Source organism: Rhea pennata, chromosome 2 (assembly GCF_028389875.1).
Source record: "Rhea pennata isolate bPtePen1 chromosome 2, bPtePen1.pri, whole genome shotgun sequence".
NCBI classification, from domain to species: domain Eukaryota; kingdom Metazoa; phylum Chordata; class Aves; order Rheiformes; family Rheidae; genus Rhea; species Rhea pennata.
In genome coordinates, this window is record NC_084664.1 from 156837671 (window position 1) to 156861510 (window position 23840).

A 23840-nucleotide genomic window follows, 5' to 3' on the forward strand; every position below is an offset into this window, starting at 1 on the left:
CTTAGAAAAGTAATTTGGCCACCACTACAAACTCTCCAAAAACAAAGCTCATCAACAGTCAGGAAGCTAAACAGAATGGAAGGATTATTAGGAGAGGATCAGAAACAAAGAGACATCATTAGGCCAGCATCCAAATTCCATGAATCTCGTGCAACTTAAGAGACTAGAGACAAAAGGATACAGAGAAAAATAAAAACAAAAATGGGTAACAAAAATAAAAATAGGAGTATTACCCTTGGAAAAAAAACAAGCTGAGGGACCTTGAGCTTGGAAAAAAGATAAATGAAAGAGGAATATGACAAAGACTTCTAAAATTAGGAATATCATGAAAGGAGAGTGTGAATAATCATCCCCTAGTTCATAAACCATGAACAAGGAGCAGTTCAAAGAAACAAACAGGCAGAAGGATTAAAATGAAACAGAAGAATGTAAACTTTCACCCAGTGTATAATTAAATAATGGAACAATTACTGCAGGATGTTTCAGAGACTGAAAATATAAATTCATTCAGGAAGGGATTAGACAAATTAGTGGATAGGTATTAAATAAAATGATCCAGACGCATCCACCAGCTCAACAGTTGACAGAAGCTGGGATGCTTTATGTAATAAGTTTCCACTTCTTTCACTGCTAGCTACCTTTGGGGACAACTGATCTGGCTAAATCGACCTATAAGTTACAGCCATGTTATTCATTTTAAGATTTAAAAAACCCTCTCGGTTTAGGGCTTGGTCTGTGATGAAATAATTCAAGGGTATGAAGTGAATATCTATTTCTTACAGTCTCTTTTTGGATGCATTTATTTTTTCAGTTTCTACAATATCTTGAGAAAAGTGCTCCAAATGTATGCAACTCTTGCCAAAACAATTCTGCAATTGAAACCAACAGAAACTAATCCTACCATAACACCTTCCTGAGAAAACCTAATCTTCCTTTCCCCCAAAATCTTACACAATCACCAGAATAACAGCAACAACAACAATAAAAACTTTCATTTTTCTTTCAACTTACTTCACCGGGAAGTAAAACATATTTTAAGTAAGACAGATAGAAACAGATCTGGATATGGTGGGATGAAGATTATGACCTCTTTCCACATAGCTGGTCATTAGATTGGCTTAGCTAAATCAAACTGTGTCCTATTAGAGAGACCATGGTAAGACAAATTCTGAGGTGACAGCTTAACTTCTCTTAACCTTACTTAAGTTGCCGTTCCACAGCTGCTTTATTAACCAACAGGTTAAGTTTCTTTTCTCCAGCCCTCTTCCCAGCTACATGTTCATCATACCTTGGCACCAGCATGAGGGCTTATGCAGATGCAGAAGATGAGAGAAGGGACTGGGCTAAGATCTAAACTGCTTCTCTCCTCCCAGAGATGATTCATTTTCTGATGTGATTTACCCTGCAAATGCACTAACATCCAAGGGATAGGAATGCGTGGCCAGAGACTGCGGAGATAGGACAGACTGACAGTCTGCACTTTGATGGGCTTAGAGACTTGAATCACTGACTTGGCTGCTTTAAAAGGGGGCAGCCACTATCCTCCGACTTCCCCAGCAGCACCCACGCTGTCACCACTTTCCCTCTTCCCACCTGTGTGCGTGGCCCCAAGGCAGAATGGTTCACTAAGGAAAACCTGTAGGGAAAAACAACAACTACAAAAAACAGAGAAAATGAATATATGCACATATGCATTTACTTTACCAGTTTTAATTTTTCAATCTGTTTACCTGAGACAAGTACTAAGGCTGGTGCAAAAAAGGGGAAAGTGAACTGAGAAGTGAGAGACAAACAGGAAAGCTCCTTCGGAAACAGTCAGATACGTGCAGATATCACAAAGCCACAACAACAGGTCTGTGAGATGCAAAAGGAGCCGTCTTGTACAGAAAGGACAGTTATCAGCTTAACAAGGAGAGTTTTGTTGTCCCTTAGGTTCAAAATATTATGCAAAACAATGCTCTTCCGCTCCTTTCCTGCATCCCAAAATCTTCATGGGAGGAGTATCCAAGCATCTGTAAGCTTACAGCATGAAGTGGAGGAGGAAGAGAAAGCACTTGGCCTTTTAGGGATCTCCTCAGCAGAAACTGGGCAAAGAAAAAGCTGCACAGCCTTATGTTAAGAATTTTCAGGAGAAACAAATACAAATACTTCAGAAACAAGTTTCTAGTCAGCCAAAGATTCGTAGACTTGGTAAAGAGAAAAAATAACTAGCATTATGTTATTAGGCACTTTAAACTATTTTTGTATTTTTCAAGCTCCACCAAAAGCTAAAAAGTCTACTGTTTTCCATCTTCTCAGGAGCATAGGACAAGTCTAGTAAATACACACAAGATGAATTTTAAAAATATTACAGGACAAAACAAATTAAATGTTAAAAGTAGAATCTCTACTAAATCATATTAACTGGGCATGAATAATAAATGTCATTTTTAGAAACTTTCATAACATCAGAAAATTTAAATATAGAAAATGAAATACATAAAAAACAGAATATTAATTGTCTGGCACTGATTTACCTATTAGTCCTTAAATGCAGGTTATGAACAAAGTATCTGTCATTCAAAGCCAAGTATTTTTAGGTGCATATATAACTGTACTTGTTCACTTCCACCCTTAACTGAGATGTTAACAGCAAACTCTACTCCTTTTAAGCAGATACAAGGAGCAAGTGTTCATGAAGACAGTATTCTCTCTCTTTTTAAGGGCTTAGCATCTCTCCAGCTAGGTCTAAAGGTTCTTCAATGACTGCAGGAAAAAGTTGCTACTTAAACTATACTTACTCTGTGGGATGATACAAGCTTTCAGATTTCTAAAGCTGTAAATATATTACCTTTCATGTGTCCCTATCAAAATATTCTAGGAAAGGAAGGTGGAGTGAAATCAATCTTATCTGGCTCTCCTTTCTGAGAAGTAAGAAAATGAGTGATCTGTTTGTTCAAAGGGATTTGGAAGAGATCGATTTAGTCATCATCTACTGCACACATGATGTAAAGCAGTCTCCCAAACCTAAGTAATACATGGTGAAATTATAGCAAGCAGTTAATACAGCACTCCTGAAAGCATCTTGCATAAAAGAAAGGAAGCACTGTCTGAGTATGATTATTTCCTCTATACTGTGAATAAAATCCAATGAATTCTTAAAGGCTTCTCTCTTTTTCTAATTGATAGAATTCTTATCTGACAACTTCTACATGATTTTATTGCATTATATACTAAAAGTGGTATTTATACACAGGTTTAACTCTAGATAACAGGTGGCTATGGAATACTAATGCTTGCAGAAAGATAATAAATTGTAGGAGGTTACAGCAAAATATGAATCTGTAGTGAAGTTTAAAGGCCATCTCATTTACTTGATTGAGGATTACTATTCTAACTAACTTGAAATTACCAGCTAGAATACATACAGAAAAATCACTGCTGTTAAAGACAGATGTATTTATTATTAATAATAACTTATAATAACTTATTATCCACAAATATTTTTGAAGTAGAAGCAGGTTGTTTTAACATTTCAAATAATTCAAAAAGCATATATATATATATATATATAGAAATTGTCTGAAGAAAAGCATTTACTAGATAGTAATTAAGGCAGCAGTTATCTTTTTTTCCTTCATTTCCTCTCCCTCGTCACACTCTTACTATATTTTCTTCACTATCTGTATTTAGTGTTATTTCGCTCATCTCTAGGCTGGTTTCCTAAGAAAATGAGACTCTGATTGTTCTATCTGCTATGTCTTTCCCCTTGAAAACTGTTCTGCTCTTTGACAGAAAGGTAGAGATCTCAAAGAAAAAGAAAAATCCCAGAACCTTCCTAAGATTTCTAAGATTCAGATGCACCTGGATAAAGGAGATCTAAGTTACAGTGCTACTGAAATCCCCGAGAAAGGGGAAAACATACAAGCCCAGCAATTAGTACCCATGTAAGCCTCTTAACCAGCCATCACATTTTGCCTTTTGCCCAAGAAGTGGAGGCTACTGGAGGGCTGCTGCTCAGGTTGGGCAGTGCAATGGGAGCAGAATGGGAGGAGAAGCTGACTGTAGTGGGAAAGGAGCAAAGGAGTGGGAGACACAGAAGGGAAAACAAATCGCTTTGATGCCAAGTTTCAGTAGTTCCAAAACAGCTCACAGGTAACAGTAAAAATTTTCTTTTTCACTACTGCACTCTCCCACCTTCCCCCATATGTACAATACTGCAAGGGGAACTTTTTAACAGCTCAGAATTTAAAGCCCAAAATCTTATGTTTCTCGATCAATGAATCTGAAATTATCTTTTACTTCCTTCTAAGCAAATAGAATATATTTAGTTCAGTTCATCCAGTTTCCTCTACTACCTTCGCAAGTAGGAACACATTTTAAAAAATGAAGCCCAAGTGTACCATGGATCTCAATATCAAAAGATATTGAAGAACAACACAGTAAATCCAAACCTCCAAACCACAACGATAAAAATATAAATACGGTCTAGTCAGTCTGTAATTTGCAGGGAAAACTACTATTCAGAAATGCTAGCAATAATGAAGAGGAGAATGGTAAAGGCTATAAAGCTGAAAATGATGCAAGATAAAATTAAAAGGGGATTTTTGTCAGCCAAGTATGAGACTTTTTTTAAACAAACAGTCAAATACAGGCCTAGTTTTAACAGTAACAGTTTGAAATTACGTCAAAATTTTTTTAACGAAAACACACAAGATAAATTTATAAATGAAGAATCTTTTAATTATTACATAGAAATCTTACTTGATTTCCAAAAATATGTTATATGTATTAACTTCTATGGCCAAGTGTTCTCTGTCAAACTGCAATCCTAGCAGTTTGCAGAGAGAATAGCAGTACTACTATGCCACTGTACAAACCACGTTGGGCTGTTTGTGTTTTCCTAACCAGATTTACAGTTATGCTAACGATAAATGTAAATCAAGATCTGAAATAAACAATGCTATTAGGGTAGAAGAAATACTTTCCTATTCCTTGGTCACTGATATTTTCAGCTGCTTCTTTAATACCATTCATGGACAAACTTTAACTGATGTTAATGCAGATAAATACAGCCAGGCCCACATAGTCCTCTCCAACCTTTGTCACAGCTATGAAGAACTGTAATGGTAGTTCTAAAATGATGAATGGCTGCCAGACTCATAGATTCTACATAAAGATAACCAAATTAAACTAAATATTTTATTTTTCAAATAATAAATGTCCTAAGCAGTTGTTAGTCTTAGAATAATGACAATTTAACTACCATCAGCATGAACAAAACCTGATTTCTTTACATAATGGATGATTCTGATTACCTGGAATAGCTTCATGGGCTGTCAAAACCACACTTATAATAGGATTTTTAGCTCCTGAAACCTGTTCAGCATCCTTAGTTGATAGAGTTTTCTCTGCTTTCTGAATTCTGGGCCTCTTTGGAGGTTTTTCTCGCTCGTCTTCCTTCCTGTCAATGTCAACGTCAGAATCATTACCTAAAGAGCAAACATCAGAAAGAATATAACTATGTACAAAATAAATGCAGTAACACAGTTGCTAATAATATAGAAAGAATTAGGAGACAATTAATACTACTATAGAAAGAACTATTTGTCACAAAAAAATAAAAAAGTGGTGCTGCATGAGTCCCTAAAGGCAACTATTTTTTTTCTCTCATTTGTAGATCCACTATGACACTCATATAAATACAGAAAATACATGAAATACAGACATTTTAAAAATAAAGTATTGGCTTCTCGGAAACACTTACATTCCTAAATCATTCTTAAAACCCACAGGAGCTTTCTACAATTTCTCATGCTTTCGTCATTCATGAACGAATTATTTTTCTCCTTTCTATACGTAACTGTTCTGATACCTTAGGATTATTTCTCCAAGTAGCTTATTCATTATCCATCTTATTTAATAGAAAGTGCTCCAACAGCCTCTCTGTTTTTCCCACTGTTTTTCTAAATCAATAGCTAAAAATGTCGGTTCAAGAAAAATTAAATTTCAGAACAGTTCTGTTTTTCAATTGAACTCTTGACATAAAACACTGCTTTCTGAAGACTTGTGCCTCTAAATCACCCCCTATCTTTTGCTGCTCAGAATGTCTTCATCCTCTTAAAGGAGACATCTTGTGGCATCACAGACAGGACCCAATAACTAGAAAGCAACAACACTCATCTGAAACAAGAAATTAAAAATCAGTAATCAGCTAAGTTGTTCCTTGAAGCTATTTTTTCCTTAAAGCAAATGAGGGATTCATTACTGATATTCTAAAAATAACTTTATAGAAAAGGAGTTATCAGAATGAGAATAAAAACTCAGAGGGTTGCAAACTTATACAGAAGTATTTCTTTACATTAGATTAAGGGGTAGAAAATACAGACTAGAAAAAAATTCTTTTTAGTAAATAAAGGCATTATGCAAATGTTCCAGAGGTAACGAGTAAGTAAAGGAAAAATTGATTTAAAGAAAATTATAAATGAACCAAATGAATTTCGGAATTTTTTCTGAATCTGAAGCAGCTGACAGTCTCCACAGTAAGTCATTTAATGTATATTCATGAAGTGCTATAGCTGTTCTACTGAGATAGGGAAACAATATATAAATATAAAATAGCAACAGCAAAGCTGCAGTGTGTCAGTTGTTGTTTATGAAATACAAATAGCAAAAGTAGTGGCGAGATATGCTACATATATTAAAATACATGCTATATTTTAATTTCAGTAATATTTTGTTAATATTTAACTGATAGTTAAACAAGCCTGTCTCGCATGATCTTACCTCACTGAAACAACAGTTTAAAGAGAGCTGACAGCCCCTTAAAAGAAATGACAGGCACAAGCACAAACTAGTAGTCCAGTTTGGTCAGAACATGTTGCTAGATCATGAGCCAAGATTCACAACATCAGACTCAAAAACAAAAAGGAAATTAAGTGTGTAGGAGCTAGGTCAGATTCCTAAGAATTGGAATACAAAAGAAGAGAATAAATATATAGTGTCTGTGCCGAGCCACAAAGTAAGGGATGCAAAGGAGAACAAAAATCAATCTCTAATACAGTTACATCACTAGTAAAAGACAGACAAGTAAAGGTTTAGGTCTTTGTTCATTAGACAATAAAAGCTATCAACGCAGAAAAGAGCAAAGTGCTCAAATACTTTTAGTGAAGATTGATGCAAAAAAACCCACCATGTGCAATCAGGCGGTCAACTTTAACTACCCAAAAAAGGATAATGTAGCAAAAGCACAAGAAATGACAGGCCAGACGTTAAAGTACGTTAGGCATTTTCAAATTGGCCAAGCATATGTTTATTCTAAGACAGTCAGAACTGCTTCACATCATCCCAGGGAAACGAAAGTTGTTCTTCTTTACTAAGGGTGGGATTTGAAAGCTACAATCCAATCAGTTTACTACGAATTCCTGAAAATTATATTAAGTTAATCTTTTTTCTACACCAGATTTGTCGATGGGAAATAAGATTTCACCACATTCTGTACTAAAAATTCAGACACATTTCATCACTTAAGTATATCCAGTACAACTTTTCCCTTTATCGGGCATCTTTTTAGATGTATCTTCAACCTAGGACAAAAAGATCTGTACAATGAGATGGAGAAACAAAGTTCAGGTGGAGATGTAATCCATAAGGCCAGTACAAATAGCTACCAAAGGCAAAATTACATCAACCAAGTTGCTGCCTGCCATTCCTGCTTACTTTCAGAAATGGAAACAGGAAAGAATTTTATGTAATTGGCATCTTGCTCATGAGTAATATGTAGTCAACAAGAAACGCAGGACCATGCAAGACCTGGGACAAAAAGTACAGCATTTGCTGATAAGAGTCCAGGATGAAGGAATCATCCAGAGACCAACTCCCAGTCAAAAAAAAAAAAAAAAAAAAAAAAAAAAAAAAAAGGCTCTGAAAAGCTCAAGTATCACTAGTGACCTTTTCACTTGACAGAATTTGCTGAGGTTTTCAAGTCTTCAGAGATTTCCCTGGATCAGATGGCAAACGTAGCAGTTTCAAAGGCTGACTGCTTCCTGACAGAGAAGCACCTGTGTGCTTTTTTAATAGATTCTGGTGGTGCGATTTATTAGCGTGCTAACATTACGTGACTACCTAAAACACGGATGAATGCTCAGCATGCGTTCCTTAAAGCCTGTATCCCAAGGCTGACATGCACGTCAGTCTTTTCTGAGAAGCATCTAAACTGTGTCTCATCATTTTCCAGATGACTTTTCTGTAGGCAACGAAGGAGATGCCTTCAACAGTAGATCCAGAATGAAGGCAAAAATTAACACACTAACTCAGGTGCAGATCTAACCAGGCTCAAGCCATACCTTCTGGAACCATACCTAGCATAAGGTTTCAACGTTACCCAATGTAATTAAATATGCCTTCAACAAAAATGAACAGGACAAAATTCTAGATTCAACAGGAAGTCTTGAGTGCTTCAAAGGATTTTTAGTAAGGCAAATCTTAACAGCCGCAGAATCCAGAGTGGCTCCAACAAACTTCATGCAGGAGTACGGGGGAGAATCTACCCAGGTGATGTTGACACCTCTCCTCAGAATAACATTTCTGAACAAGAAGGGTGAAGGAAATTTCTAGCAAGCTTTTGGCAGAAGCAGCACACCTTACAGTATAGTTTGTCAGTTCTTGCACAGCTTACCATGCAATGGGTAGTCTTCACACAACCCTCCAGCTGCCACAGACCACATTCAAGAAAGAACCAAGGTCACTGCCTGAGCACATTCTGGGACTGCAGCACAAAGCATAGTCAGGCTTAATGCTGAAGGCCCCCAAAACACTGCCTTTGGCAGGGGAGTTGTTATTATTTTTTTATTTCCTTCAACTTTCTTGGAATTGCCTGTGCTGAACACCACAAGACAAGGGGCATTTGTAAGTTTGTTTATTTAATTTAAGATTCAACAGTAATTTCTGTAGTTAAGGTAGCTTCACAGAATGTCCATTTTGAGGTAGGTGGGATCTCTCCAAGATCTCTCAGTGTTGATGCTCCTCCACAATGAATACTAGATTCATGATCTATTACAGATGTTTTCCTTAACAGCATTTCAAGAAGAAGAACCTCTTATGATGCTGGATCTACCAGTGATCCAAGATTTCAAGATTTATTAAGAAATCAAATTTTCCCTGACACTCTTTTCAGATCTTCCAAGTCTGAAAACCAAGACTATTTATGATTAAAATGTCACCTTTTTAGTAGCAGCAGGGGAAAGACAGATTGGACCTTCTTACTGGAAATGATGTCTGATGATTTAGTCAAAAAAGCCATGAGAAGGAAATAGGAAACAGGGAAAGGTGAAGTGGAGAGGAAACATAATGGACTGGGGAACCCAAACAAACAAGAATCAAGTCTGAAGGTTGAGGCTATTGAGAGCATTCCTCAAACCACTAAAAAAGAAAAGGAAAAGAAGGTTCAACTTGTCCAGACAGCTGAGAAGAACAGACAATATGCTCTAACCCCAGCATGCCACATTTTTGCACAATGATTTGAGGATTTAATTTGGCATAAGGATTTGAATGTGTGCATGCCCTAAGGATACTTACAGCTGGAGAAGGTTTTGGGCTAAAATGCTTTGTGCTGTGCTGTCCATCTTCAGTAAACAGATAAACACACAGTGCAACCCAACCCTTGCCAAAATTTATATTTGCATCAGAAAAAATATTTTCAATGTATAAGTCAGCTTTCCTTTAGCATAAAGTATACTGAGACAGAAAGATGTTTACAGATAACTGTAAATGACTTCATACTAACCCACTTGCAACACTGTTGGCAACAGCTTTGTTACCTACAACACCTAGAACGAGGAATGACCACCTAGTGAATTAAATTCAAACGTGGTAAGCAAGCCTTCTTCCTCTGGAATTACATTAGCAATGACTTTGCCCCCAGCTTTCAGTTTTTAGTTTATAGTAAATTATGCTCTGCCTCAAGAGTTTCATTACATCTACTCCTTGATTTTCCAGTGCATGTTAAAATTTTATTCAATTTAATTACATATGATTCTATGATATGTTCCTTGATATAGTCCTCTGCCTTTTATTCTGTAGCCTTCTATGACTTTGGAAACTATTACTGCTTTATAGATACATATAGTCTCATTATCTCTGCATTTAGCTGCATAATACTGTTGTAATTTACTGATTGATATTGAGAGCAAATATTTCGAACATCAACATTTCATTAGAATACTTCAAAGCAATATCTCAGTTTAAACAAATATCCCCTTCTACCAGAAACTGTTGTGTGGTGTTATTTTTCAGCGGGAGGAACAGGAGGTTAGGGAAAACAAACAATATAATTTTCTGCATTTCTTACATGAAATAGTATCTGCTAGTTTACTATCAACAATAAATGCACCTGCACAAATTTCACAGCAGGATTTGACCACTGACAAAAGGAAGTCTTCTGATAAAGAATCAAAATACATAAAGAATGTAAACTGCTCATTAAAGTGTGTTTCCCTGAGGCTATTTTACTTAGTGTTAAGCAACAAAGGGAATTATTTGGGTTGCTTATACTACTTCTGTTCAGTAAGAACAGAATAGTAAGAGTTAGCATTGTTTTGGAAAGAAAATTCCACCGATTTGAAATAGCTATGAACAAAAATCCTGTCTTTTAAGCAAAAGACTTAACCTGTCTTTTGCTTGTTTAAGTAACAGAAATCCAGAACTATATGAAGAAAGGAAAGGCATCATTAGGACAACAGAATTACTTCCTTGGCTAGGGATCACCCACTGAATTCTCAGCAGGAATGTGAACAGAATCCAAGCACCACCCTACTCCTAAATTGTCTTTTTTAATCATAAAAAAAGATAGTTCAATGAAGGAGTAAGTGGTTAAGCTTGAAAGGCACAATTACTTTATAGCCTTTTTCTTTCTTAGCTTGTAACTCTATTAAGATTTGAATATTGAAATTTATTAAAAAACAGTAAAGGAAAAAAAGGACCAACAATGGAGTTGAGTTTTTTAGTGACCTACACTAATGAATAACTACTATCACTAGAGTAACAAGCTAACAAATATTTCATGCTTTTTCTTTCCTGATATGCCTCTATCAAACTAGTTCCTCAACTCAACCAAGGGGAAAAGCAATTGAAAAGAAAAGGCCTGCTATTAATAATGTTACCTACAACTTCCAGTCTTAACAACAGAATTTCAAAAATGTTAATAAAAAAGTCATTTTAAGATAACATAAACAATTGTAGCAAAAAAAGTATTTAATAAAATGTTGCTCTTTACTTCATACACACAGAAATCTAGTATCCAGATGTTAAACACTAACTATGAAGATCATGGTTATGTGAGAATAATTTTTTCTCTACATAATAAACCCAAAGTTTATGTGCCCCCCAAAAAAGGACTGAATCTCAACTTTCACCTTCTCAGTATGAGCTGAGATGCTCAATAACTAATAGAACTTCGATCACTGGGAGCAAACTGTCTCTTCATAACCTGGGGCTACTTGAGCAGTAATTTAGTCTTTTTCCTGGAAAAACCTACTCAGCTGGCACCATTGTGGTTTACAAGTCAAAAATGTGTTTTGCTTTTCCCAGGTAGCACAATTAACCTGAAACTGTTCTTGTGGTATTATAAAGGAATCACCTTCAATGAAGTCGATTTAGGAGCAAGTGGAACATACGCACCTTAGACTAGCTAAGCAAAGTTTCTCCAAACGATAAGAGTCTTTGCTGGCTCGTAAGCAGCTCGCTCTAGGTATATATTGCCTCACTTTGGCCCTCCCCTTGCTAAGCAGTCAGTTTGAACAGCTGGCTCTTCAACAGATTAACAAACTGACCTTCTTTATCTAGCAACAGGCATTTTAAATCCAAATCGTGCTGGTACGAGTAATGCAATGCAGTGCCTGACGCGTTTAAGAAATGTTCCCGTTGGTGCTGACGACGAAAGCTACCACTGTCTTTGAAGGAATCAGTCCTTCAGTGTCCTGTCAAGCTAGTCTTCTCCTGTCCCATGGCTCTGAGGCCCCATCTGAGGATACTGCCTTCCACATTCGTAACTGGAAGTACTACCAGGAACGTTTTGCAGAACCAGCTATACATGCCTGATGCTTTTGAAAGACTCTTCAAATTATTATTATATTTCTAGAAGATGCTGGCGTTGAATAGCAGCAAGAGAGGAGTCTGAAATGAAATTTCAGCTGGACAAAATGAACGCATGCAATTATTTCCTCCTGCAAACAGACTGACATATTACTTGTAAAAAGAGCTCTTTAAATTAGAATGGAGTTGATGACAAAAACATTTTAAATTAAAGATGACAGTGTCATCATTAAAAGTAATGCAAGCTTCTAAATCACTGTGAACCTCTTGAAAAGGTCTAAAAAACATCTGGAATGTTTGCATTAAAATTTGAATAGTAAAAGAACCATTAGAAGTTAATTTTACAGGTCAGAAGCACTTTCAAAGTCTGTTACGTTGTTTCAGTAGAGAGGCAGTAATATTAAGGGGAAGGACAGTGACTTCTTAAACTGCTTGAATAGAGTTGCTTATTTTATGATTAAGAAAGCTGTGCTCTCTCATTTAAAGTTATTTTAAATTTGGAATTTGCACTGGTGAAAGCTTTTCTATATTGACACAAAACTGATGTGAAATATGCTGTTGTAAATTTGTAAATTCAAAGTAAGAGTTTGTTGTTGTTGTTGCTTTTTTATTTTATTTTTTTATATATATATAGCTCAGCATTGTTCAATCCACAGAACTGAAACCAGCTGTAATCCATCTTCCATCCAAACCCTCGTTTCCCAGCTACCAAATGTTCTCTCTTGCACCTGCCAGAGATTCAGGTATGCTGCAGTGCGAGAAAGAGATGTTATCTGTTATCTGTCCCTCAAAACAAGCGATCGTAGAGGCAGCGACCGGGGAACCGATTCAATCCAGGAACAGCCCAAATGCCCCATCCCACTCCAGTGGCATGAGCACTGGCAGCTCCGTTTTCTGGCTGCGAGCAGGCACAGTGAAGCCAGATGGCTGTGCACACTGCTGCTCGGCTGTGCCAGGTTCCTCTTAGGACACGAAGGCAGGATGGCAGCACCAGCCAGACTCAATCCATTTGCCCAAAAAATTCAATTTGGTTTAATCAAATAAAAGCACAGCTCTACTTAAACCACAAAACTTTCTTAGGCAGATAAGCCCTCTTTTAAAAAAGGTAGTATCTAATGTGGGGTTTGTAAGCACAGTGGGCGTATTTTTTAATTCTGTGCAAGGAGGACACCTTTGTTCCTGTTGTTTCAGCAACCAAGCTAAACAAGGTTAAGGCAGTCATATGCATCAAAGGATTAAATTAGCTGCACAGAGGTTGTCAATAACCAGTAAGGCTTCATGACTCCTGCAATCAAGGGGGAAGCATCAACGACAAATCGACCTCTGAGAGCTCAGTGTGGATCGCAGATTACAGATGCGAAGAATGGTAGAAGGCCGATTATGTCCACCAACTATTTCTCTGACCAATACATGCTTCAATTCAGTGCTACAGTGGTTTATCGGTGTTAATTTTAAACCTTCAGTATGGTAAGGATTTCAACACTTGCCTTTGAGTTCAGTACAAAAGAGCAACGCACTTTATTACCTGGAAACCTTCTGCTGATATTTAACTTCATTTTCAGCTTATTACACTTCCTACATTTCTTTTGGTAAAGTCTTCTTTTGACTGAAATTTGTCCTTATTTTCATTTGAAATGACTGTCATTTAATAGTACAATAGTTTTGTAATACTTCAAACAACAGTAAAGCAATCGAAATGATCGGGAACATTTAAGTGCATGTAGATTTTTTTCTTTTTTTTATTATTGATATTGAATATGTTTTTTTAATTTAAGTCTCAAAGATGAAACAATTTATTGAAGATACAGTTGTGGAAACAATACCTCTGAATTTCTTGTTTTCTGTGTGCGCACAAATGTTCTCAGTGCTATTATCTGTGTAAGGAGTTGTTTTTCTTCTTGTTTGGGGTTACATAAAGCTGCTGCTTTTTGAATTGGCACACTTTAATTAATCTCAGACAAAAATAAATCATGCTCAACTCACATTAAGTTAATATATGCATATTATCACTGCCAAAACTGTTTTTTTTAATAGACACATGTTGTATATGCGTTTCATGTGCATATGAAAACAATTACTAATCAGATGTCCACATAATGCTAAACTTTGGAAAACATGAAAAACATAAGAAAATAGTCAAACTAATGAAAAGCAATTTCAAATTGGAAAGGCAAAAGCTTAAACAACAGATTAAGGGGGGGGAGGTGGGAACCCAGCTAGGAGATATTAAATAGGAAGTCAAAGACTATGGGAGAAGAATTTAGTCAAAGTGCTTTATGATTTTTAGCTATCTGCACTGAATCACTGTGTCAGAAATATAGGAGGTTATATTGTAACTCTGAAAGGTTCAAAGAGACTTACCAAAATTCTGTATCTAATCTAAATCGTCAGCAACAGATCTGCTCAAATTAAAAGTTTCAGTACTTTTATTTCATACAAGCCAAAATACGTATAATTTCAGGAAGTCTGCATCTCTTGGCTTGTTTACTCCAGAAGATGTTCGGATTAAGTCTACTCATGCAGGTAAAGTATTTGTTAAACACACACACAGAGGCTGGTGAAATATCTGTAATGTTATGTGCTTAGACAGCCATGCCACTATCTCTGTATTTAGATGTTAGAGATATTTGATCTCAATGTCAATCAGTAAATTCTAAATTCATGCAAAAGTTTAATACAGAATTATTATTCCCCTTTCAGATTCATAATATGAATTCCACATTCACATTCAGAGTTGCAGAATAAGGCAGCACTCAATGAAATAAGCAGGAAGCAGGTTTAAGAAACAATCTAAAGTAATGACACTCTGGAACTCGTTAACAAAAAAGCAGAGTGAAAATCAGAAATACAGATAGCTTTGTAACCTACTTAGATAATTAAGTAGTTAAATAACTTTCAGTTGACAACAACCTGGATGCAACCTCTAGTTTGAGGACTTTGTCAGCATTGCTGTACCACTTAAGAATCTGGCCATACACTCAGAGGTTTATTATTTTTTTCTTTTTTACTATGATCAGGTCCCAATTAAATTTTTCCTTTTGAATAGTGACATTTATAACTTCATCATCTGTTTGCCATTATCATTTTAGACTTTTTCTGTTTTTCATATTTTGAAGGTTCACACATCCTCCTCCAAACCTTTTTCTTAACGAAAATCGAGCCTGACAATAGCACAACTCCATGAGTTCAAATTTTAAAGAACATTCTTTTGCTGTATGACAAACAACGCTGGACATAGCCCCAGACTGCTCCTGTCCACTCATCAGAATGTTCTGAGCTACTGACTGCAATCATATTTCTGTAAGGGTGATAAAAACATGCACCCCTTCTTTTATCTGTGCATTCATAAATTGAAAAGCTGTCTCAAAGCATATGATAACTTGTGACTTCAGCATATGAAGTAAGTTTTCTGGAGACGAGACAGTAATCAGTAGATGACTGAAGACAGAATTTTCCAGATGTACTCCAAGGAAGAATTATTCCTTCAAAATAAAAACACAGTCCCCAATATCTTTAGAGTTTGAAGCCAAAATAGGAAGCTTTGGGCTGGAGACATTCTAGATGCATTAGTTGCTGATAACACAAAGCCCTCATCATTTGCTGCTTGAGAGTGACTTTGTTTGACTGGTTTGCCTTCCCCAGAAAATAAATAAAAATTGTTCCATTCGTCTAAAAATTGAGGACTTTTTTAAAAAAAAAAAAAAAAAGAAGAAGAAGAAAAAGACCTGGCAGTTTACTCTGAAAAGTCTGCCAATGTGTGAAGTAGGAAAATCTAGGTAAGATTTAGCAGCTCTAACGAGCTAACAGACCAAGAATGACTGATCTGAATTTATACTCTGACCTCTGAGATTTTACTTTAGAAGGCCACTTAGAAAAGATAACATTGCTGGAATAACGCAAATGTTAACACTGTACCTAGCACATGCAAACAGCAAAGGGCACCAACACTTATGAGGTCAGAGATGAGACAGTTGGACTGAAGGTCATTACGTGTGTTTGAAAAATCCTGCCACTGATGACAGTGGAAAAAACATGAGGTATTTTATGAAAGCAAGACTTTCTGTACTCTGACAACGTATCTTAAACATATTTTAATCTTATATGAATATGAATAACACATTTCTTTCTTATAGAAGTTAAAGTCTACATCTCACAGAGTACAGTGAACTCATACTACTTGTGTACCACAAAGGCAGAGTGTACACAAAAAAGTAATAAAAAAGCAGGAGAGAAAAATCAATGGTAAATTTTGATCAATAAGCGGAACCAACAGGGTAGCATACAAAACAATTATGGCAAAAGCAAAAAACGAAATTTAACAAAAACACAAAACTCTGATCGAGTTATCTGAGATGAATGTATTGCTTTCTATGTGACATTCACCATCTTGGAGCAAAAGTTATATATGTGTTCACTACATGATTTTTAAGCTTTTAAGAGGCTGAATATATTTTAAAAAATCTTAAAGCAAAATTTAAACAAGAAACTCTCACACTCCGAAGACAATCTTCCAAATGAACCTTTGTAAAATAAAAGAGGAATGTTTGGCATTATTTTTTAATACAGTAAAACAAGCCACTCAGAGAAATGGTCTTTAAATAGAAGAACAAATGAACAGCAACTAAAATCTCCTCTGATTATATGAAAAAATATGGAGACATTTTAAAGTTTCTTCTTAAGAAAAGGATACTGCTCATTGCAGTAGTAGAGCAATTTTCAATATTCAGCTGCCTGCTTGTTTCTATATCCAACTCAAATTCTGTGACAGATGAAGAAAGTCTGCATCGCAGTTCTCACAAATACAAAAGAGGATCCCCATTTTTATCCCCATTAAAAAAGAAACTAAATATTTTGAATCAAACTGGAGTCTGTAGTCTAGCAAAAGAACAATACAGAATTCAAACTTCCCAAGTCACCTGCTAGAAACCCAACAGGATCATTATTCTTCCCCAATGTTTGATATTCATTTATGTGGCCAAATCATTTCTCATTCAAAAAAAAACCATAATCCTCTTTGTGAGAAAGAGAACAGTTTCTTATGCCAAAGGACCATTTCACTGAGTTTCACACACCTATTAACGTGACAAACATTTTGACCTTTCTGAAAAAAAAAGTTAAAATATGTCACTTTCTTCTCATTTTTGCTTTTCACCTGTTCCATTTGTTCCTGATGATTCTAGCCTTCACTCACACAATAAGTTTGACAAAATATCTAGTTGTCCTTTTACACAGACTCGTCAAAGTGAATGTTGAAAGAAACATAAAATTCCATTTAAAATTAACATTAGGTATTGCAAGTTGTCACCAATCAGGTAACAATCAGAGTGGAAATAGACTAGTCTGGGTCATACTTAATACGTTTCTGTTGGATATTTTCTTACCTCCATCTCCTTCTTCCTCTGCTTCATTTAGAACAATAATGCAGATGTGTTTCCTTAGCTGACGCATGTTAGAGAACTTCCGACTGCATTTCCTGCATTCCAAACTGCCTGGCGAAACTTCAGTCGGTTCCGGTCCATCCTCTGATCCAGGCTGAACTTCCTCACTTGGAACAGAATTACTGTTCTCTGCCACTTCTTCATCCACACAAAACTTCTTGGTAGATCCTTTTGGTCTGCCCCTTTTCCTCTTCGCTACAAGAAGCTCTAGGAAAGAAAGTTGAAAACAAGCTATAATGAAATTTCACAGGATTATTGTGATAATTAGCTAATATCCATACAGCTCTTTGAAAAGTAGGGATATTAAAGGATGTTTGAAAATCTCTGTATCTGAACCTTAAAAAAAACGTTAACTTCACACAAACTTATTTTTAAGTGATGACATTTGTTGGCATTTCTCTTGGCTGCAAAGCTTTGACATCTACATCAGTAGATGTCAAAGTGCCACAAATTTACAGAAATTAAAATGAAATTATTCTTTCAGATTACCATATGATTGTATACATATATGCACTCTAGAAAGGTGCTCGTCTGTGTTCTCTGACACTCCACAAAAATATCATTTTAATTTAAATCACTCTCAGATAAGTGGTTTAAGCATTTAAGATATGTTCAGAAAAAGTAGTTTATTTTTTAAAACAAAAAGTGTGTTATATTTTTAATGACTTGTACAATTACTCTCAAATAATACCCAGAATTCGTTGTCTGAGGCACTTTCTAGCCAGAAATAGCTAAGGCAAAAAAATTGTTGGAAACAAATTTTCTGAAGTCATACAAGAAGAAAAAAAAATCCTAATGATTATTCCAAAGAATTAAAATCAGAAGTCATGCATGATACTTAGTAAATACTATATGAATTCAGATTTCCCTGTTTCTATGGAGGAAATACGGATAAACCAATGAGATATAACCAATGGAAACACAGAAAACAGAAAAAACTTCACACATCTGCTCCTCGGATTTCTCTCATTACTATTCTATTTATTTCAAGCTGTTTTGCTACTATCTTGTCAGAGATTTAACTGTCTAAAATTGACTAAATTAATGGAATTCACAGGATACTTTCAGTCAACAAAACTAGATACTCAGAGGGAAGGGGGCAACTTTCCAAGGGTGATCAGGTACTTTTAGAAGATTTCATCATCTTAGCTACCAGTTATGCCAGTTACTAGTTTTATAAAATGAAAAGAATCAGTCTGTATTTTTCTTGCTAGATCTTGGGGACAGGGTGCGCATTTGTTTTTTTTTTTTTAGTGCTTTATACTGTACTTTGTGAGAAATATTCACATTGTTATTGTATATATTTTTTGTTTAAAAAGTTAAAGTTACAGCGAAGCTGTTCATCTGCAAGAAGAAGCTGACAGCTCACGAAAAACAAATCATGTTCGCTTTTGAAGGATCTTTTCTAGTCAGAACATCTGATGAAATATGAGATCTATTCTGTCTGTCAAAAGAAAGACGGAGGGTTTCTTAGAGAGAAAAAAACTAGTGTGCATCCAAAAACAGTTGCCTGATGCCATACAGAAAAACAGGACATAGTCAAGCTTCTTCAAATTTTAGGCCTGGATTCACTCCACGTAATGTTAGACATCTAAGCTCTGAAATTAGTCCTTATTTGTCCTCCATATTCAGTGGGCAGCGAAAATACTCTGCAGAAAGCAATTCAGACCACGTAAGATCTGAATCGTCCCTGGATCCCAGAGGGGCAATGCTCCCAGTTTAAGGCCTTTAGTCATGCACAGTGAATTCCAGCTTTGGGAATTACAAGAAAACAGTAAAGGACTGACACAGTCACTGCAGTTGCAAGAACCATAGTATAATGTACATTAAATTGTGCTAAATGAAACACAGCCTACTGTTTTTGTAGTATCATAGAGAAAAAATAAAGGACTAGCTCTCAGCAAATATTATTTTTTTTTCTCCAAGAACTATGCTTTTAATGCTCAGGAGTAAAACAAGTATAAATCTCATGTACTTTTCAGCTTGTGGTAGTCAGAGCAAAGAACTCCCTATAAGTTTGCCTGCACCAAAAGATTTCTAGATCTTGGGACTTGTGCAAAGAAAAATACTTTTTTCTGCTCAGAATTTCACACTTTTACTGTTTTTTCCCCTTCCTCATCCCACAGATGGGAGAGGTAGGAAGTACATCATCTGGGCAAAGGAGAGAGAAACGCCCAGTAGTTAAGTAACTGTTGCAAGTCTAAAGGCGTGAAGACATCCCGAGCCTTATTCAAGCTGAAAGAGACTGGCAGTATTACACTTAAATTGTCCCTCCTAATGAGAACCTTTTATTTTTATTGCTCTTATTCCAGAAGCTTTCACCAAAACAAAATCTATTAAGAAATAAAATGACTGCATAAAGCTTTTTATCAGGTATTCATTAAGTTACCAGCCTATTCTGCAGATTGAGACTGGCAATGTAAAGCTCCCAAACTACATAAAAGGAGAGAATATTAAAAATAATTTGGAATGATTTTCAAACACACATGCCAAAAGTTCTTACTAAATTGTTTGACTTAGAGCATATGGAAAAATAAATGACCTCAAAGAATCTTAAAGGAAGAGGATGTAGAAGAACAGGAGGTGGTGGCAGTATCATATTCAAAATCTGTTCAACACTTCCCTTTAGTATTCCAAACAAATAAAAACCCACACACACAGACCACAGCTTTGCGATAATCATCTAATTGATACCACAGGGAAAAAGAAATCACTCTATCTTGTTAGAGTGCTGATTGAGCACCTGTCTACTTAAATATAAAGTAGTAAGGAAAACACTAAAAGCTGTCTTAGGAATAGGGAAAAAAAAAAGAAAAAAAAACCCAATCTTTTCACCCTTCACCGATAGTGTTCTGAATTTCTATGCCACTGCATTCAGGTAAAAGTAGTTTTACCACTAAATAATCAGCCAGAAAGAGACAGATAATTTCAATGCCCTCAAAAACTCTTCTTGCTACTTTTATTTTGATACACATCAGATACACCGCAGCAATCAGTATTTGGTGCCTTGACTGAAAGAAACTAAAATCATTAAAAATAATTATCTTCATGTCAGCCCACAAAAAATCCCAGATGACTACTGTGCCAAACATATTATGAAGAATACAGATGTGGATACTGCTGAAGCTACTACAGAATAATTAAATCCCAAGATCTGAAGTGTGAATATAAACATCCTATTCACTGTGTATGCTGTTCCTTTGGAATGCAATCATTATCAAATTACCCAACATATTATCGAAAAAGATGTGAAACAGAATCAGGTGAAAGAGGTGTGTCTCTTCTTGATCATTTTAATGTAAACTTAATGAAATACAAAGTAGTATTTCAAAACAGAAATGCAAACAAAATCACATATGCAAGTGAAACGTGGGAAATGCTCCTTTAGCCGCTTGATTGTAGATTTCCTCCTATGGCCTACAGAATGGCAGCTGTTATCACTTTGACTTCTTATGGCATGGCAAACAATATAAAGACTGTATAAATTTAAACGTCTTTGTAAATGAGCCTAGAAGCACAATCTGCAACAGCTCTCAGGCATTTAATAATAAGGCTTCATGTCAAGTGTGAGGTAGCAACACATACTGGGGAGGAGGACTCATATGGGCAACTATCACCAGAACTTCTGAGGCTTACGGCAGTCATTTTATTTCCTTCCTTCCTTCCTTCCTTTTTTTTTTTTTTTTTTTTTTTTTCCTCCTTCCCAGGACTAAATATATCTCAAGCTATTTTGAGCTACCACTTCCAGAATTCAGTTTTAATAAGACCCATGGCTGTAAGCTCCAGCTGCCAGCAGCCAGCCACTCGCACTGCACCGTGCTAACCGCAGTTCGATACACCACCCAAGACTACCAGGACACACTGACCGAACCGCAGGCTGTCTTTTGTTCTGCCATTAGCTCGCAACCAAGTCAATCAGAAACACTACCCCTTGCTAAACTGTTAAAGTAGTATATCAGGAAAACACGCGCAGGCGCAAAACCCAAGCACCTATTTCAAGCATGCTCAGTCAGAAATTCAAGTTTTAAATTGGTCATTAAAAAGATTTAAAAGGTAAGATCCTGGCATTTCTTAATATTCCCCCAAGAACATTTCAGTTGTCCCTGGGAATTTTTATGCCCATCGCAGATTCACTGAAACCAATCTTTATGTTGACTTTATTGGGTGCACAACAGGAATCCTCAGGGAAGACAATCTGTGCTATGCTATGTAATTAGGTCCTCAAAGACATTTAAAAAAAAAAGACATTTCAGAAAGAATAATGAAATAAATTATGTGAGACTATTTTTGTGCTGCTCTTTCACAGGAATTATGCAAGTTTTTCAAAATCAGTCCATTTAATAATCAATTGTCTAAAAAATGTTCAGAATGTGTATAGCACAGAACATCTCGATTTTTGAGGCCTTCATGTTATTATATAGAAGAATTATATTTAATTGCTCTCTTGAACCTTATATATATATAAAAAAAATCAAATTCTATTGAGGTGTGTGATAGTTCCCACAAATTATTTGTTTGGGATCACGCTACATAAAAACAGAACTCCACAATACAAGCTCCAGAGTACTAGGCCTGATTAGGATTTTTTAAAGTTTATTTTATTCAATTTTCTTTAAATTTACATTTACTGTTTAAAACAATGACTTTACTAATGAGTGTTTTAACTCTTCACAGATTCAACTGATGCTTATGCCAGCATTCCAGCACTGTGGATTTCACTGGACTTAATGATCTTCAGCACGTTTGTGTGGTTTGCCTCAAAAATCAAACTTAACTGAAACTGTTTCACCAAACATCAGCCTTAGGAGGTAAGGGTTTTGCAAAGCTACTTTGTTTTGTACAGGGAAACTCAACAAACGGATGAAGACTAGGCTTTTTTAAACATATCTGAGATTTTTCTCCTTTTTCTTTTCCCTACTCTTCAACCTTAATTCCATTACATACATAATTCAGGTTACACATGTACAAAAAAGTCTTTTAGTGAACACATGCTAATGTGGTCATAGGCTAAATAGCTCAGATTTGGGAAGAGTAGGTGATATTCACGATCCTTATCATTCAATTGGCTCTTTTTCCCCAAACCTATATAAATAAATAGGCTCTACAGAGTCATCAAACTGTTTGCTATAGCATCATTCAAACAAAAATAGTTTGTCGGAAGTCACACAACACCTGAGCAAATGTTAATTGAAGCACCCTAACTAAATTTCAATAGCTAGATGCATTAATAATACAAATCCCTCCTCAAACGTCAGCATAAAAGCTTATCTGCTTCTAGTTAATCCTATCAATTACAACAGTCTACGGCTGTATTCAGAATTTGCTGTGTAAGCTGTCATACAAAAATATGCAAATGAATCTCATCTACACCCTAATACCATTACTGTTATCACAGGACCTAGGACCGCCTCTTAGCCCCCAGGCTGGAATGCCTGCTCCGGTTGCATCTCATCTTCAAGTCAAGACGAAGCTGAGGTATACACCACCGTTTTAAGTGACCTTAAGGAGTTAACCCTCAAGGATAAAATTCTAATACTTAAACTCTAACTTTCTTCCAGGTCTCATAATCAATAGATTAGGCCTAAAGATTGTGCTGCAGAGAGCACATATTCCATAATACGAATATAACCTACGATAACAAATAACGTGGTAGTTATTGCAGAACAACACCTAATGAAGCATATACATTATTTGGTTAACTATAATCCAACTGGGATTATGAATAAATGAAGTTAGGGCCATCTGTCCTGTCCCTCAAAACATTAACAAACTCACTAAATAGAAGCAAAATGGCAAAGAGTTTTCAGAAGCTCTTTGAAAGAGATGGCGATTGTTAAGAAAAGTTACAAACAAAATCCTATGTAAAAGTATAGTATGACTGGTTACTGTAAACCAGTAAATGCCTGTCATTTTCCCAGTCAAAGAGGCTACCCTCCAGCTCTGGACAAAATGTGATCTATATGACGGCAACATGTATAATGACTATAACATCAGTCCAGTACCCTTGGGTCCACTTGATTAAAAAATTCTAGTGTCGTACGATCAAAACTGTTAGGACAAATTAAGTCTAAACACATCATGATGTAACTATTGAAAAGTGGCATAATGAAATAAAATTCAGCAGAGAGCACAGCCAATAAATAACATTACAGTAATAAATATATATTACTTGTTTAGCATTTTAGATCTTTAGCACTTTTAAAAGTATTAATTTATCATTCAGGCAGAACACAGAACTCCATTAAGCACTCAACATTCATTCATCTAAAACAACTTTGGAATAACTGTAGTGCTTACCTACATTTGGAATAGAAACTATGCTTTCAAAGGACA

General features: G+C 35.9%; 1 protein-coding gene across 4 annotated transcripts in view; it reads right to left on the minus strand.

Moving 5' to 3' along the window:
• Positions 1-23840, minus strand: part of ZFAT (zinc finger and AT-hook domain containing) — an 89175-nt gene that overhangs the window by 50938 nt on the left and 14397 nt on the right. For 3 of the 4 annotated variants that reach the window (XM_062570661.1, XM_062570659.1, XM_062570662.1), the window contains exons 3-4: positions 17451-17714; positions 5298-5471 (exon numbers count right to left, since the gene is read on the minus strand). In XM_062570661.1, the coding sequence (XP_062426645.1) occupies positions 5298-5471; positions 17451-17714 (438 nt within the window). Of the gene's footprint in view, positions 1-1401; positions 1615-5297; positions 5472-17450; positions 17715-23840 lie in introns of those variants that run through there. The other variant, XM_062570663.1, reaches the window with a different exon arrangement.